The following is an 18,119-nucleotide window of genomic DNA, read 5'->3' as shown; positions in this document are numbered from 1 at the left end:
AGGGAGAGAGACAGAGAGATGGGGAGATGGAGAGGGAGAGAGACAGAGAATTGGGGAGATGGAGAGGGAGAGAGACAGAGAGATGGGGAGATGGAGAGGGAGAGAGACAGAGAAATGGAGAGATGGAGAGGGAGAGAGACAGAGAAATGGGGAGATGGAGAGGGAGAGACAGAGAGATGGGGAGAGGGAGAGAGACAGAGAGACAGAGAGATGGGGAGATGGAGAGGGAGAGAGACAGAGAGATGGGGAGGGAGAGAGACAGAGAGATGGGGAGATGGAGAGGGAGAGAGACAGAGAAATGGGGAGATGGAGAGTGAGAGACAGAGAGATGGGGAGATGGAGAGGGAGAGACAGAGAGATGGGGAGATGGAGAGGGAGAGAGACAGAGAGATGGGGAGATGGAGATGGAGAGAGACAGAGAGATGGGGGGATGGAGAGGGAGAGACAGAGAAATGGGGAGATGGAGAGGGAGAGAGACAGAGAGATGGGGAGATGGAGAGGGAGAGAGACAGAGAGATGGGGAGATGGAGAGAGGGAGAGACAGAGAGATGGGGAGAGATGGAGAGGGAGAGAGACAGAGAGATTGGGAGATGGAGAGGGAGAGAGACAGAGAGATGGGGAGATGGAGAGGGAGAGAGACAGAGAGATGGGGAGATGGAGAGGGAGAGAGACAGAGAGATGGGGAGATGGAGAGGGAGAGAGACAGAGAAATGGGGAGATGGAGAGGTAGAGAGACAGAGAGATGGGGAGATGGAGAGGGAGAAAGAGATGGGGAGATGGAGAGGGAGAGGAGAGAGAGACAGGGAGATGGGGGGAGAGAGACAGAGAGATGGGGAGATGGAGAGGGGAGAGAGATGAGGAGATGGAGATGGAGAGGGAGAGAGACAGAGAGATGGGGAGATGGAGAGGGAGACAGAGAGATGGGGGGGAGATGGAGAGGGAGAGAGACAGAGAGATGGGGAGATGGAGAGGGGAGAGACAGAGAGATGGGGAGATGGAGAGGGAGAGAGACAGAGAGATGGGGAGATGGAGAGGGAGAGAGACAGAGAGATGGGGAGATGGAGAGGGAGAGGACAGAGAGAGATGGGGAGATGGAGAGGGAGAGAGACAGAGAGATGGGGAGATGGAGAGGGAGAGGGAGAGATATGGGAGAGGGAGAGAGAGAGACAGAGAGATGGGGAGAGGGAGAGAGAGAGATATGGGAGATGGAGAGGGAGAGAGACAGAGAGATGGGGAGATGGAGAGGGAGTGATATGGGTAGAGGGAGAGGGAGAGAGACAGAGAGATGGGGAGATGGAGAGGGAGAGAGACAGAGAGATGGGGAGATGGAGAGGGAGAGATATGGGTAGAGGGAGAGGGAGAGAGACAGAGAGATGGGGAGATGGAGAGGGAGTGATATGGGTAGAGGGAGAGGGAGAGAGACAGAGAGATGGGGAGATGGAGAGGGAGAGGGAGAGAGACAGAGAGATGGGGAGATGGAGAGGGAGAGACAGAGATATGGGGAGAGGGAGAGGGAGAGAGACAGAGAAATGGGGAGATGGAGAGGGAGAGAGACAGAGAAATGGGGAGATGGAGAGGGAGAGAGACAGAGAGATGGGGAGATGGAGATGGAGAGAGACAGAGAGATGGGGAGATGGAGATGGAGAGAGATGGGGAGATGGAGAGAGAGATGGGGAGAGTGATGGGGAGATGGAGAGGAGAGGGAGAGAGACAGAGAGATGGGGAGATGGAGAGGTAGAGAGACAGAGAGATGGGGAGATGGAGAGAGAGAGAGATGGGGAGATGGAGAGGGAGAGAGACAGAGAGATGGGGAGATGGAGAGGGAGAGAGAGTGAGATGGGGAGATGGGAGAGGGAGATAGGGAGAGGGAGAGGGAGAGAGATGGAGAGATGGGGAGATGGAGAGGGAGAGGGAGAGATATGGGGAGATGGAGAGGGAGAGAGACAGAGAAATGGGGAGATGGAGATGGAGAGAGACAAAGAAATGGGGAGATGGAGAGTGAGAGACAGAGAGATGGGGAGATGGAGAGGAGAGAGACAGAGAGATGGGGAGATGGAGAGGGAGAGACAGAGAGATGGGGAGATGGAGAGGGAGAGAGACAGAGAGATGGGGAGATGGAGAGGGAGAGATATGGGAGAGGGAGAGGGAGAGAGACAGAGAGATGGGGAGATGGAGACAGAGAGATGGGGAGATGGAGAGGGAGAGAGACAGAGAGATGGGGAGATGGAGAGGGAGAGAGACAGAGAGATGGGGAGATGGAGAGGGAGAGATGGGTAGATGGGAGAGGGAGAGAGACAGAGAGATGGGGAGATGGGAGGGAGATGGGGAGAGGGAGGGAGAGAGACAGAGAGATGGGGAGATGGAGAGGTAGAGAGACAGAGAGATGGGGAGATGGAGAGGGAGAAAGAGATGGGGAGATGGAGAGGGAGAGGGAGAGAGACAGAGAGATGGGGAGATGGAGAGGAGAGAGACAGAGAGATGGGGAGATGGAGAGGGAGAGGGAGAGAGACAGAGAGATGGGGAGGAGAGATAGAGAGATGGGGAGATGGAGAGGGGGAGAGAGATGAGGAGATGGAGAGGGAGAGGGAGAGAGACAGAGAGATGGGGAGATGGAGAGGAGAGAGACAGAGAGATGGGGAGATGGAGAGGGAGAGAGACAGAGAGATGGGGGAGATGGAGAGGGAGAAAGAGATGGGGAGATGGAGAGGAGAGGGAGAGAGACAGAGAGATGGGGAGATGGAGATGGGGAGATGGAGACAGAGAGATGAGGAGGGAGATGGAGAGGAGAGAGACAGAGAGATGGGGAGATGGAGAGTGAGAGACAGAGAGATGGGGAGATGGAGAGGGAGAGAGACAGAGAGATGGGGAGATGGAGAGGAGAGACAGAGAGAGATGAGACAGAGAGATGGGGAGATGGAGAGGGAGAGAGACAGAGAGATGGGGAGATGGAGAGGGAGAGGGGAGAGAGATGGGGAGATGGAGAGGGAGAGAGACAGAGAGATGGGGAGATGGAGAGGGAGAGGGAGATATGGGTAGAGGGAGAGGGAGAGAGACAGAGAGATGGGGAGATGGAGAGGGAGAGATATGGGTGGAGGGAGAGGGAGAGAGACAGATGGGGAGATGGAGAGGGGAGATGGGTGGGAGGGAGAGAGACAGAGAGATGGGGAGATGGAGAGGGAGAGAGACAGAGAGATGGGGAGATGGAGAGGGAGAGAGACAGAGAGATGGGGAGATGGAGAGGGAGAGATATGGGTAGAGGGAGAGGGAGAGAGACAGAGAGATGGGGAGATGGAGAGGGAGAGGGAGAGATATGGGTAGAGGGAGAGGGAGAGAGACAGAGAGATGGGGAGATGGAGAGGGAGAGGGAGAGAGACAGAGAGATGGGGAGATGGAGAGGGAGAGGGAGAGATATGGGTAGAGGGAGAGGGAGAGAGACAGAGAAATGGGGAGATGGAGAGGGAGAGAGACAGAGAAATGGGGAGATGGAGAGGGAGAGAGACAGAGAGATGGGGAGATGGAGATGGAGAGAGACAGAGAGATGGGGAGATGGAGATGGAGAGAGATGGGGAGATGGAGAGGGAGAGGGAGAGAGACAGAGAGATGGGGAGATGGAGAGGGAGAGAGAGATGGGGAGATGGAGAGGGAGAGAGACAGAGAGATGGGGAGATGGAGAGGGAGTGATATGGGTAGAGGGAGAGGGAGAGAGATAGAGAGATGGGGAGATGGAGAGGGAGAGGGAGAGATATGGGTAGAGGGAGAGGGAGAGAGACAGAGAAATGGGGAGATGGAGATGGAGAGAGACAAAGAAATGGGGAGATGGAGAGTGAGAGACAGAGAGATGGGGAGATGGAGAGGGAGAGAGACAGAGAGATGGGGAGATGGAGAGGGAGAGACAGAGAGATGGGGAGATGGAGAGGGAGAGAGACAGAGAGATGGGGAGATGGAGAGGGAGAGAGAGAGGAGAGAGACAGAGAGATGGGGAGATGGAGAGGGAGAGAGACAGAGAGATGGGGAGATGGAGAGGGAGAGAGACAGAGAGATGGGGAGATGGAGAGGAGAGAGACAGAGAGATGGGGAGATGGAGAGGGAGAGAGATGGGGAGATGGAGAGGGAGAGAGACAGAGATGGGGAGATGGGGAGATGGAGATGGGGAGGGAGAGGGAGAGAGACAGAGAGATGGGGAGATGGAGAGGGAGAGAGACAGAGAGATGGGGAGATGGAGAGGGAGAGAGACAGAGAGATGGGGAGATGGAGATGGAGAGAGACAGAGAGATGGGGAGATGGAGAGGAGAGAGATGACAGATGGAGAGAGATGGAGAGATGGAGATGGGGAGATGGAGGGAGAGGGAGAGACAGAGAGATGGGGAGATGGAGAGGGAGAGAGACAGAGAGATGGGGAGATGGAGAGGGAGAGAGAGATGGGGAGATGGAGAGGGAGAGAGACAGAGAGATGGGGAGATGGAGAGAGAGAGACAGGGAGATGGGGAGATGGAGAGAGATAGAGAGACAGATGGAGATGGGGAGATGATGGGAGAGGGAGAGGGAGAGACAGAGAGATGGGGAGATGGAGATGGAGAGAGACAGAGAGATGGGGAGATGGAGAGGGAGAGAGACAGAGAGATGGGGAGATGGAGAGGGAGAGAGACAGAGAGATGGGGAGATGGAGAGGAGAGAGACAGAGAGATGGGGAGATGGAGAGGGAGAGAGACAGAGAGATGGGGAGATGGAGAGGGAGAGAGACAGAGAGATGGGGAGATGGAGAGGGAGAGAGAGATGGGGAGATGGAGAGGGAGAGAGACAGAGAGATGGGGAGATGGAGAGGGAGAGAGACAGAGAGATGGGGAGATGGAGAGGGAGAGAGAGGTGGGGAGATGGAGAGGGAGAGGGAGAGAGACAGAGAGATGTGGAGATGGAGAGGGAGAGAGACAGAGAGATGGGGAGATGGAGAGGGAGAGAGAGATGAGGAGATGGAGAGGGAGAGAGACAGAGAGATGGGGAGATGGAGAGTGAGAGACAGAGAGATGGGGAGATGGAGAGGGAGAGAGACAGAGAGATGGGGAGATGGAGAGGGAGAGATATGGGTAGAGGGAGAGGGAGAGAGACAGAGAGATTGGGAGATGGAGAGGGAGAGGGAGTGATATGGGTAGAGGGAGAGGGAGAGAGACAGGGAGATGGGGAGATGGAGAGGGAGAGGGAGAGATATGGGTAGAGGGAGAGGGGAGAGACAGAGAGATGGGGAGATGGAGAGGGAGAGGGAGAGAGACAGAGAGATGGGGAGATGGAGAGGGAGAGGGAGAGATGGGTAGAGGGAGAGGGAGAGAGACAGAGAAATGGGGAGATGGAGAGGGAGAGAGACAGAGAAATGGGGAGATGGAGAGGGAGAGAGACAGAGAGATGGGGAGATGGAGATGGAGAGAGACAGACAGATGGGGAGATGGAGATGGAGAGAGATGGGGAGATGGAGAGAGATGGGGAGATGGTGATGGGGAGAGGGGAGAGGGAGAGAGACAGAGAGATGGGGAGATGGAGATGGAGAGAGACAGACAGATGGGGAGATGGAGATGGAGAGAGATGGGGAGATGGAGAGAGATGGGGAGATGATGGGGGAGAGGGAGAGGGAGAGGGAGAGAGACAGAGAGATGGGGAGATGGAGATGGAGAGAGACAGAGAGATTGGGAGATGGAGAGGGAGAGAGACAGAGAGATGGGGAGATGTAGATGGAGAGAGACAGACAGATGGGGAGATGGAGAGGGAGAGGGAGAGGGAGAGAGATGGGGAGAGGGAGAGGGAGAGAGACAGAGAGATGGGGAGATGGAGATGGGGAGATGGGGAGATGGAGAGAGACAGAGAGATGGGGAGATGGAGATGGAGAGAGATGGGGAGATGGAGAGAGATGGGGAAGATGGAGATGGGGAGATGGAGAGGGAGAGGGAGAGAGACAGAGAGATGGGGAGATGGAGATGGAGAGAGATGGGGAGATGGAGAGAGATGGGGAGATGGAGATGGGGAGACAGAGAGATGGGGAGATGGAGATGGAGAGAGATGGGGAGATGGAGAGAGACAGAGATGGGGAGATGGAGAGAGATGGGGAGATGGAGAGAGATGGGGAGATGGAGATGGGGAGATGGAGAGGGAGAGGGAGAGAGACAGAGAGATGGGGAGATGGAGATGGAGAGAGATGGGGAGATGGAGATGGAGAGAGACAGACAGATGGGGAGATGGAGAGGGAGAGAGATGGGGAGATGGAGATGGAGAGAGACAGACAGATGGGGAGATGGAGATGGAGAGAAATGGGGAGATGGAGATGGGGAGATGGAGAGGGAGAGGGAGAGAGACAGACAGATGGGGAGATGGAGATGGAGAGAGATGGGGAGATGGAGATGGAGAGAGACAGACAGATGGGGAGATGGAGAGGGAGAGAGATGGGGAGATGGAGATGGAGAGAGACAGACAGATGGGGAGATGGAGATGGAGAGAGATGGGGAGATGGAGATGGAGAGAGACAGACAGATGGAGAGAGATGGGGAGATGGAGAGGGAGAGAGACAGACAGATGGAGAGAGATGGGGAGATGGAGATGGAGAGAGATGGGGAGATGGAGATGGAGAGAGACAGACAGATGGGGAGATGGAGAGGGAGAGAGATGGGGAGATGGAGATGGAGAGAGACAGACAGATGGGGAGATGGAGATGGAGAGAGATGGGGAGAGATGGAGAGAGACAGACAGATGGAGAGAGATGGGGAGATGGAGAGGGAGAGAGACAGACAGATGGGGAGATGGAGAGGGAGAGAGACAGAGAGATGGGGAGATGGAGAGGGAGAGAGACAGACAGATGGGGAGATGGAGAGGGAGAGAGATGGGGAGATGGAGAGGGAGAGAGACAGACAGATGGGGAGATGGAGATGGAGAGAGATGGGGAGATGGAGAGGGAGAGAGACAGACAGATGGGGAGATGGAGATGGGAGAGATGGGGAGATGGAGAGGGAGAGAGACAGACAGATGGGGAGATGGAGAGGGAGAGAGACAGATGGAGAGGGGGGAGATGGGGAGATGGAGAGGGAGAGGGAGAGATATGGGTAGAGGGAGAGGGAGAGAGACAGAGAGATGGGGAGATGGAGAGGGAGAGGGAGAGACAGAGAGATGGGGAGATGGAGAGGGGAGGGAGAGATATGGGTAGAGGGAGAGGGAGAGAGACAGAGAGATGGGGAGATGGAGAGGGAGAGAGACAGAGAAATGGGGAGATGGAGAGGGAGAGAGACAGACAGATGGGGAGATGGAGATGGAGAGAGACAGACAGATGGGGAGATGGAGATGGAGAGAGATGGGGAGATGGAAAGGGAGATGGGGAGATGGTGATGGGAGAGAGGGAGAGGGAGAGGGAGAGAGACAGAGAGATGGGGAGATGGAGAGGAGAGAGACAGAGAGATGGGGAGATGTAGATGGAGAGAGACAGACAGATGGGGAGATGGAGAGGGAGAGGGAGAGGGAGAGATATGGGGAGAGGGAGAGGGAGAGAGACAGAGAGATGGGGAGATGGAGATGGAGAGAGATGGGGAGATGGAGAGAGACAGAGAGATGGGGAGATGGAGATGGAGAGAGATGGGGAGATGGAGAGAGATGGGAAGATGGAGATGGAGAGAGATGGGGAGATGGAGAGAGATGGGAAGATGGAGATGGAGAGGGAGAGGGAGAGAGACAGAGAGATGGGGAGATGGAGATGGAGAGAGATGGGGAGATGGAGAGAGATGGGGAGATGGAGAGGGAGAGAGATGGGGAGATGGAGAGGGAGAGACAGAGAGATGGGGAGATGGAGATGGAGAGAGATGGGGAGATGGAGAGAGAGAGAGAGATGGGGAGATGGAGGAGATGGGGAGATGGAGAGAGATGGGGAGATGGAGATGGGGAGATGGAGAGGGAGGAGAGAGACAGAGAGATGGGGAGATGGAGATGGAGAGAGATGGGGAGATGGAGATGGAGAGAGACAGACAGATGGGGAGATGGAGAGGGAGAGAGATGCGGAGATGGAGAGGGAGAGAGACAGACAGATGGGGAGATGGAGATGGAGAGAGATGGGGAGATGGAGATGGAGAGAGACAGACAGATGGGGAGATGGAGAGGGAGAGAGATGGGGAGATGGAGATGGAGAGAGACAGACAGATGGGGAGATGGAGATGGAGAGAGATGGGGAGATGGAGATGGAGAGAGACAGACAGATGGAGAGAGATGGGGAGATGGAGAGGGAGAGAGACAGACAGATGGAGAGAGATGGGGAGATGGAGATGGAGAGAGATGGGGAGATGGAGATGGAGAGAGACAGACAGATGGGGAGATGGAGAGGGAGAGAGATGGGGAGATGGAGATGGAGAGAGACAGACAGATGGGGAGATGGAGATGGAGAGAGATGGGGAGATGGAGATGGAGAGAGACAGACAGAGAGAGATGGGGAGATGGAGAGGGAGAGAGACAGACAGATGGGGAGATGGAGAGGGAGAGAGACAGAGAGATGGGGAGATGGAGAGGGAGAGAGACAGACAGATGGGGAGATGGAGAGGGAGAGAGACAGAGAGATGGGGAGATGGAGAGGGAGAGAGACAGACAGATGGGGAGATGGAGATGGAGAGAGATGGGGAGATGGAGAGGGGGAGATGGGGAGATGGAGAGGGAGAGGGAGAGATATGGGTAGGGAGAGGGAGAGAGACAGAGAGATGGGGAGATGGGAGAGGGAGAGAGACAGAGAGATGGGGAGATGGAGAGGAGAGGGAGAGATATGGGTAGAGGGAGAGGGAGAGAGACAGAGAAATGGGGAGATGGAGAGGGAGAGAGACAGAGAAATGGGGAGATGGAGAGGGAGAGAGACAGAGAGATGGGGAGATGGAGATGGAGAGAGACAGACAGATGGGGAGATGGAGATGGAGAGAGATGGGGAGATGGAGAGAGATGGGGAGATGGTGGGGAGAGGGAGAGGGAGAGAGACAGAGAGATGGGGAGATGGAGATGGAGAGAGACAGAGAGATTGGGAGATGGAGAGGGAGAGAGACAGAGAGATGGGGAGATGTAGATGGAGAGAGACAGACAGATGGGGAGATGGAGAGGGAGAGGGAGAGGGAGAGATATGGGGAGAGGGAGAGGGAGAGAGACAGAGAGATGGGGAGATGGAGATGGAGAGAGATGGGGAGATGGAGAGAGACAGAGAGATGGGGAGATGGAGATGGAGAGAGATGGGGAGATGGAGAGAGATGGGAAGATGGAGATGGGGAGATGGAGAGGGAGAGAGACAGAGAGATGGGGAGATGGAGATGGAGAGAGACAGACAGATGGGGAGATGGAGATGGAGAGAGATGGGGAGATGGAGAGAGATGGGGAGATGGTGATGGGGAGAGGGAGAGGGAGAGGGAGAGAGACAGAGAGATGGGGAGATGGAGATGGAGAGAGACAGAGAGATTGGGAGATGGAGAGGGAGAGAGACAGAGAGATGGGGAGATGTAGATGGAGAGAGACAGACAGATGGGGAGATGGAGAGGGAGAGGGAGAGGGAGAGATATGGGGAGAGGGAGAGGGAGAGAGACAGAGAGATGGGGAGATGGAGATGGAGAGAGATGGGGAGATGGAGAGAGACAGAGAGATGGGGAGATGGAGATGGAGAGAGATGGGGAGATGGAGAGAGATGGGAAGATGGAGATGGGGAGATGGAGAGGGAGAGGGAGAGAGACAGAGAGATGGGGAGATGGAGATGGAGAGAGATGGGGAGATGGAGAGAGATGGGGAGATGGAGATGGGGAGATGGAGAGGGAGAGGGAGAGAGATGGGGAGATGGAGAGGGAGAGACAGAGAGATGGGGAGATGGAGATGGAGAGAGATGGGGAGATGGAGAGAGACAGAGATGGGGAGATGGAGAGAGATGGGGAGATGGAGAGAGATGGGGAGATGGAGATGGGGAGATGGAGAGGGAGAGGGAGAGAGACAGAGAGATGGGGAGATGGAGATGGAGAGAGATGGGGAGATGGAGATGGAGAGAGACAGACAGATGGGGAGATGGAGATGGAGAGAGATGGGGAGATGGAGATGGGGAGATGGAGAGGAGAGGGATGAGAGACAGACAGATGGGGAGATGGAGATGGAGAGAGATGGGGAGATGGAGATGGAGAGAGACAGACAGATGGGGAGATGGAGAGGGAGAGAGATGGGGAGATGGAGATGGAGAGAGACAGACAGATGGGGAGATGGAGATGGAGAGAGATGGGGAGATGGAGATGGAGAGAGACAGACAGATGGAGAGAGATGGGGAGATGGAGAGGGAGAGAGACAGACAGATGGAGAGAGATGGGGAGATGGAGATGGAGAGAGATGGGGAGATGGAGATGGAGAGAGACAGACAGATGGGGAGATGGAGAGGGAGAGAGATGGGGAGATGGAGATGGAGAGAGACAGACAGATGGGGAGATGGAGATGGAGAGAGATGGGGAGATGGAGATGGAGAGAGACAGACAGATGGAGAGAGATGGGGAGATGGAGAGGGAGAGAGACAGACAGATGGGGAGATGGAGAGGGAGAGAGACAGAGAGATGGGGAGATGGAGAGGGAGAGAGACAGACAGATGGGGAGATGGAGAGGGAGAGAGACAGAGAGATGGGGAGATGGAGAGGGAGAGAGACAGACAGATGGGGAGATGGGAGAGGAGAGACAGATGGGGAGATGGAGAGGGGAGAGATGGAGATGGAGAGGGAGAGAGACAGACAGATGGGGAGATGGAGATGGAGAGAGATGGGGAGATGGAGAGGGAGAGAGACAGACAGATGGGGAGATGGAGATGGAGAGAGATGGGGAGATGGAGAGGGAGAGAGACAGACAGATGGGGAGATGGAGATGGAGAGAGATGGGGAGATGGAGAGGGAGAGAGATGGGGAGATGGAGAGGGAGAGAGACAGACAGATGGGGAGATGGAGATGGAGAGAGATGGGGAGATGGAGAGGGAGAGAGACAGACAGATGGGGAGATGGAGAGGGAGAGAGACAGACAGATGGGGAGATGGAGAGGGAGAGAGACAGACAGATGGGGAGATGGAGATGGAGAGAGATGGGGAGATGGAGATGGAGAGAGATGGGGAGATGGAGAGGGAGAGAGACAGACAGATGGGGAGATGGAGAGACAGACAGATGGGGAGATGGAGAGGGAGAGAGACAGACAGATGGGGAGATGGAGAGGGAGAGAGACAGAGATGGGGAGATGGAGATGGAGAGAGATGGGGAGATGGAGATGGAGAGAGACAGACAGATGGGGAGATGGAGAGGCCTGCCACAGGACACAGCTGGATGAGTCCAGGCTGCACTTTCAGTGGATGAGAATAATTTTGAAACATCATATACTGTCAAGAACATCAACATATTCATTTAGAGCCGAGACTGAAAATATAATATATGGCACTAAAAATGTGTAAATTACACCAGATAACAACATAAAACAACTGCAGAAACGGAATAAAATCTAGATAAACTATTTATACAAAATGTCTGAGAAATGGAGACAAATGTGAAAAGAGGAAATGTATAATTGTGAAAGTGACCTGACAGGACTCTGTGCTCAGAAGAGGGGTTCAGTCAGGCCCTTCATAGCCCTCTGGGGAAAAGGAGACCCCATCAGATCTAAACCAAGTGTGTGAATGTAGCACCCAGTTGCCCTAGTAACTCATCTCCAGGCATTTGCCCCACTGGGAATTTGCTGCTCAAAGTTATGCTGCTGGCTGTCTGGAAGAGGGCAAACGTGGGAATTCAACAAAGACTAATTTCTAGAAACCAAAAGCGGAACGAAAAAGCCCCAGCTGGATTGGTGAGCTGGCGTGGAAAAAATCCCACGCTTCCCAAAGCTCATCTCTAATGAGCAAATAAGGTTCCCCCTCCCCAAAGAGTTCCTCCGTGTGTCATCTAGCCGTTCTGGAACTGTCCATATTCTAGTTTTAGATGATAAACGGATTCGTAAAGCTCAACTGTTTCACCTGGAGGTGAATTTGCAAGCCAGGCACAGGGGTGGGAGGAACATGGCTGAGGCAAGAAAAATACATATTTTAAAGTAAATATTTGAGGACTGTCTGATCGAGATGCTCTGCTTTTTTTAACACCACATTCAACCAAACAAGTCCTGCTCTGGTTTGATCTGGACTATGGCCTGGTTATGTAGTCAGGAGATGCAAGGGAGGACATAGGAGAGCTGTAAAGAAGGACATAGGAGAGCTGTAAAGAAGGACATAGGAGAGATGTAAAGAAGGACATAGGAGAGATGTAAAGAAGGACATAGGAGAGATGTAAAGAAGGACATAGGAGAGATGTAAAGAAGGACATAGGAGAGATGTAAAGAAGGACATAGGAGAGATGTAAAGAAGGACATAGGAGAGATGTAAAGAAGGACATAGGAGAGATGTAAAGAAGGACATAGGAGAGATGTAAAGAAGGACATAGGAGAGATGTAAAGAAGGACATAGGAGAGATGTAAAGAAGGACATAGGAGAGCTGTAAAGAAGGACATAGGAGAGATGTAAAGAAGGACATAGGAGAGATGTAAAGAAGGACATAGGAGAGATGTAAAGAAGGACATAGGAGAGATGTAAAGAAGGACATAGGAGAGATGTAAAGATGGACATAGGAGAGAAGGACATAGGAGAGATGTAAAGAAGGACATAGAGAGATGTAAAGAAGGACATAGGGAGAGCTGTAAAGAAAGAAAGACAGGAGAGATGTAAAGAAGGACATAGGAGAGCTGTAGTAAAGAAGGACATAGGAGAGATGTAAAGAAGGACATAGGAGAGATGTAAAGAAGGACATAGGAGAGATGAAAAGAAGGACATAGGAGAGCTGTAAAGAAGGACATAGGAGAGCTGTAAAGAAGGACATAGGAGAGCTGTAAAGAAGGACATAGGAGAGATGTAAAGAAGGAGGAGAGCTGTAAAGAAAGAAGACAGGAGAGATGTAAAGAAGGACATAGGAGAGCTGAATGTAAAGAAAGACAGGAGAGATGTAAAGAAGACATAGGAGAGATGTAAAGAAGGTAAAGAAAGAAGGAGAGATGTAAAGAAGGACATAGGAGAGCTGTAAAGACGGACATAGGAGAGCTGCAAAGAAGGACATAGGAGAGCTGTAAAGAAGGACATAGGAGAGCTGTAAAGACGGACATAGGAGAGATGTAAAGAAGGACAGGAGAGATGTAAAGAAGGACAGGAGAGCTGTAAAGAAAGACAGGAGAGATGTAAAGAACGACATAGGAGAGCTGTAGTAAAGAAGGACATAGGAGGGATGTAAAGAAGGACATAGGGGAGATGAAAAGAAGGACATAGGAGAGCTGTAAAGAAGGACATAGGAGAGCTGTAAAGAAAGACAGGAGAGATGTAAAGAACGACATAGGAGAGCTGCAAAGAAGGACATAGGAGGGATGTAAAGAAGGACAGGAGGGATGTAAAGAAGGACATAGGAGAGATGTAAAGATGGACATAGGAGAGATGTAAAGAAGGACAGGAGAGCTGTAAAGAAGGACATAGGAGAGCTGTAGTAAAGAAGGACATAGGAGGGATGTAAAGAAGGACATAGGAGAGATGTAAAGAAGGACATAGGAGAGATGTAAAGAAGGACATAGGAGAGATGTAAAGAAGGACATAGGAGAGATGTAAAGAAGGACATAGGAGAGATGTAAAGAAGGACATAGGAGAGATGTAAAGAAGGACATAGGAGAGATGTAAAGAAAGACATAGGAGAGATGTAAAGAAGGACATAGGAGAGCTGTAAAGAAGGACATAGGAGAGATGTAAAGAAGGACATAGGAGAGATGTAAAGAAGGACATAGGAGAGATGTAAAGAAAGACAGGAGAGATGTAAAGAAGGACATAGGAGAGATGTAAAGAAGGACATAGGAGAGATGTAAAGAAGGACATAGGAGAGATGTAAAGAAGGACATAGGAGAGATGTAAAGAAAGACATAGGAGAGATGTAAAGAAAGACATAGGAGAGCTGTAAAGACGGACATAGGAGAGCTGTAAAGAAGGACATAGGAGAGCTGTAAAGAAAGACAGGAGAGATGTAAAGAAGGACATAGGAGAGCTGTAGTAAAGAAGGACATAGGAGGGATGTAAAGAAGGACATAGGGGAGATGAAAAGAAGGACATAGGAGAGCTGTAAAGAAGGACATAGCAGAGATGTAAAGAAGGACATAGGATAGATGTAAATAAGGACATAGGAGAGCTGCAAACAAGGACATAGGAGAGCTGTAAAGAAGGACATAGGAGGGATGTAAAGAAGGACAGGAGAGATGTAAAGAAGGACAGGAGAGATGTAAAGATGGACATAGGAGAGATGTAAAGAAGGACATAGGAGAGATGTAAAGATGGACATAGGAGAGATGTAAAGAAGGACATAGGAGAGATGTAAAGATGGACATAGGAGAGATGTAAAGAAGGACAGGAGAGCTGTAAAGAAGGACATAGGAGAGATGTAAAGAAGGACAGGAGAGATGTAAAGAAGGACATAGGAGAGCTGTAAAGAAGGACATAGGAGAGATGTAAAGAAGGACATAGGAGAGATGTAAAGAAGGACAGGAGAGATGTAAAGAAGGACAGGAGAGCTGTAAAGAAGGACATAGGAGAGATGTAAAGAAGGACAGGAGAGATGTAAAGAAGGACAGGGGAGAGCTGTAAAGAAGGACATAGGAGAGCTGTAAAGAAGGACATAGGAGAGATGTAAAGAAGGACATAGGAGAGATGTAAAGAAGGACAGGAGAGATGTAAAGAAGGACAGGAGAGATGTAAAGAAGGACATAGGAGAGATGTAAAGAAGGACAGGAGAGATGTAAAGAAGGACAGGAGAGCTGTAAAGAAGGACATAGGAGAGATGTAAAGAAGGACAGGAGAGATGTAAAGAAGGACATAGGAGAGATGTAAAGAAGGACAGGAGAGATGTAAAGAAGGACATAGGAGAGATGTAAAGAAGGACATAGGAGAGATGTAAAGAAGGACATAGGAGAGATGTAAAGAAGGACATAGGAGAGATGTAAAGAAGGACATAGGAGAGATGTAAAGAAGGACAGGAGAGATGTAAAGAAGGACAGGAGAGATGTAAAGAAGGACAGGAGAGATGTAAAGAAGGACAGGAGAGATGTAAAGAAGGACATAGGAGAGATGTAAAGAAGGACAGGAGAGATGTAAAGAAGGACAGGAGAGATGTAAAGAAGGACAGGAGAGATGTAAAGAAGGACAGGAGAGATGTAAAGAAGGACATAGGAGAGATGTAAAGAAGGACATAGGAGAGATGTAAAGAAGGACAGGAGAGATGTAAAGAAGGACAGGAGAGATGTAAAGAAGGACAGGAGAGATGTAAAGAAGGACATAGGAGAGATGTAAAGAAGGACAGGAGAGATGTAAAGAAGGACATAGGAGAGATGTAAAGAAGGACAGGAGAGATGTAAAGAAGGACAGGAGAGATGTAAAGAAGGACAGGAGAGATGTAAAGAAGGACAGGAGAGCTGTAAAGAAGGACATAGGAGAGATGTAAAGAAGGACATAGGAGAGATGTAAAGAAGGACAGGAGAGATGTAAAGAAGGACAGGAGAGATGTAAAGAAGGACAGGAGAGATGTAAAGAAGGACAGGAGAGATGTAAAGAAGGGAGAGATGTAAAGAAGGACAGGAGAGATGTAAAGAAGGACATAGGAGAGATGTAAAGAAGGACATAGGAGAGATGTAAAGAAGGACAGGAGAGATGTAAAGAAGGACAGGAGAGATGTAAAGAAGGACATAGGAGAGATGTAAAGAAGGACAGGAGAGATGTAAAGAAGGACATAGGAGAGATGTAAAGAAGGACATAGGAGAGATGTAAAGAAGGACAGGAGAGATGTAAAGAAGGACAGGAGAGATGTAAAGAAGGACAGGAGAGCTGCAGCTGGCCCAGAACAGAGCAGCACCTCTTACCCTTCACAGTGAACAGAGGGCTCATATCAACAAGATGCATTCCAGTCTCACTTGGCTTAAAGTAGATGAAAGACTGACTGTGTCACTTCTTATTTTTATGATAAAATATTACTGTGATGAAAATACAAAATTGTCTGTATCATCAAATAACATATAGTTCTGACTGACATGCCTGCCCCACCAGACAATATTGTATAGAGCCATGGTTACATGGAACCCCCCTCCATCAAAAATGTACCAAGCAAAACATCTTTAAAACAACACCTCACAACCCAACGCCCCTCCCCTACCTGACCTAAATAATTGGTCTATGTAAAATCATATGGTTGTCCTGAGTGGTTTACAGCACAGGTACTTGTGTATTTCTACATTGATTTTAAACAGATGTCATTCTGTCCTCGAGCTGCTCTGGTCTGTTTGGAGCCCAGGAAGAGTAGCTGATCCAAATCAAATCCTAAAATTAGCCTGTCTGCTTAGTAAATAAAAGCACAAACATAGACTGTCTTCTACGTAAAGAGAAGCAGGCGTTCTGTGTGGGCCGGCCAGGGAGCGGAGAGGTGGTTGTGGAAATCAGCGTCAAACAAATGACGGAGGGACGGAGGAGAAAGGAGCACCGGGCTCAGAGAGAGAGAGACTCCCACAAGAGATGCTTTGTCATGGCGACAGGACTTAACTGAATCTCCGTAAAGGCACAACTTACTGCACCTATGCAGACTATACACCAGCCTCTCAATTCCCTCTTTAGAGCATCGATATTATCATAGGTTAGACTATGTATGAATGGAAACCAATAACCACAAACAATGCAAGGTGAATCCTGCGCTATAATTAGTTGGTTAGGCTACAGATGACGGCCGCGCCACTGGCTCTCACCCACCTGCCTCCAGCGTGCTGTTGCACTGCCAGATCTCAGACGACGCTGCTTTCCAGCACGCCTCCCACAGTGAGAAGCAGTACTGGTCGTCGGCGGTCACCCATGCCGGGCTCATCACGGCTCCAACGTCTAAGCACAGCGCCAGGAACACGCACACCAGTCCCACCAACTTCAAAGGCGTCAGCGCCGAGACGCGCACCTCCTCTGTCTCGCTAACAGACGAAGACATTGTTGCAGGTTTCCGCTGACTGGGAGCCTCGCCAGGGCGTTATGCTGCTGTCTGATGTCGCGTTGTGGCTTCTAGAATTCCCCCAGTGATCCGTGTTTACATGTAGAATCTAAAGGAGTCAGTGGAGATGAGAGAGTCTGGGCTCCCTCCGCTACCGCTCTGCCGCTGCGCTGTAGCTGATGATGATGATGATGCCAGTGCAGCGCACCGGCTCTTCCGTTCCAGTAGTGACGTAATGACATTCGCTGCCTGAAAATTCTCTCCAAGATGCACCGGGTCTTCAGGTTCTTTTTGAGTCTCTCTCTCCACAAATCGCCGGTCTTAAATTAGAAAGTGAAAGCTGGCAAGGGAAATCTATGTGAGTGTCTCTGCATCAGTGATAGTGAGAGTGTGATTGCAATCACTCCATTGACAGGCCAGAGACTGAAGACTGCTGACTCCATTGTTTTTAGCCAGGGGAGGAAAGTCACTGCTTCAGCATTAAGACTCCCAGAGACACTGCAATAAACATGCACTCACTTCCAATTAGACACACAAACAGGCAGAGAAACAGGTTGGCAGGCAGCCAACAGACAGACAGGCAGCTGACAGAAAGGCAGGCAGCCGACAGACAGACAGACAGACAGACAGACAGACAGACAGACAGACAGACAGACAGACAGACAGACAGACAGACAGACAGACAGACAGACAGACAGACAGACAGACAGACAGACAGACAGACAGACAGACAGACAGACAGACAGACAGACAGACAGACAGACAGACAGAAGGCAGGCAGCCCACAGACAGACAGACAGACAGCCAACAGACAGACAGGCAGCTGACAGAAAGGCAGGCAGGCAGACAGGCAGCCGACAGACAGGCAGCTGACAGAAAGGCAGGCAGCCGACAGACAGACAGACAGACAGACAGACAGACAGACAGACAGACAGACAGACAGACAGACAGACAGACAGACAGACAGACAGACAGACAGACAGACAGACAGACAGACAGACAGACAGACAGACAGACAGACAGACAGACAGACAGACAGACAGACAGACAGACAGACAGACAGACAGACACTACATG

General features: G+C 51.3%; 1 protein-coding gene across 1 annotated transcript in view; it reads right to left on the bottom strand.

The window, feature by feature from the left end:
• LOC124011684 (transmembrane protein 47-like) overlaps positions 1-17,357 on the bottom strand; it is a 28,163-nt gene extending 10,806 nt beyond the window's left edge. The window contains exon 1 of the mRNA XM_046325167.1: positions 16,817-17,357. Coding sequence (XP_046181123.1) covers positions 16,817-17,042 — 226 coding nt within the window. The 5' untranslated portion in view covers positions 17,043-17,357. The remainder of the gene's footprint in view (positions 1-16,816) is intronic.
• Positions 17,358-18,119: the final 762 nt, after the last annotated feature.

This window comes from Oncorhynchus gorbuscha, linkage group LG23 (assembly GCF_021184085.1).
Source record: "Oncorhynchus gorbuscha isolate QuinsamMale2020 ecotype Even-year linkage group LG23, OgorEven_v1.0, whole genome shotgun sequence".
NCBI lineage: Eukaryota > Metazoa > Chordata > Actinopteri > Salmoniformes > Salmonidae > Oncorhynchus > Oncorhynchus gorbuscha.
This window is presented reverse-complemented; position numbering and strand designations above follow the sequence as displayed.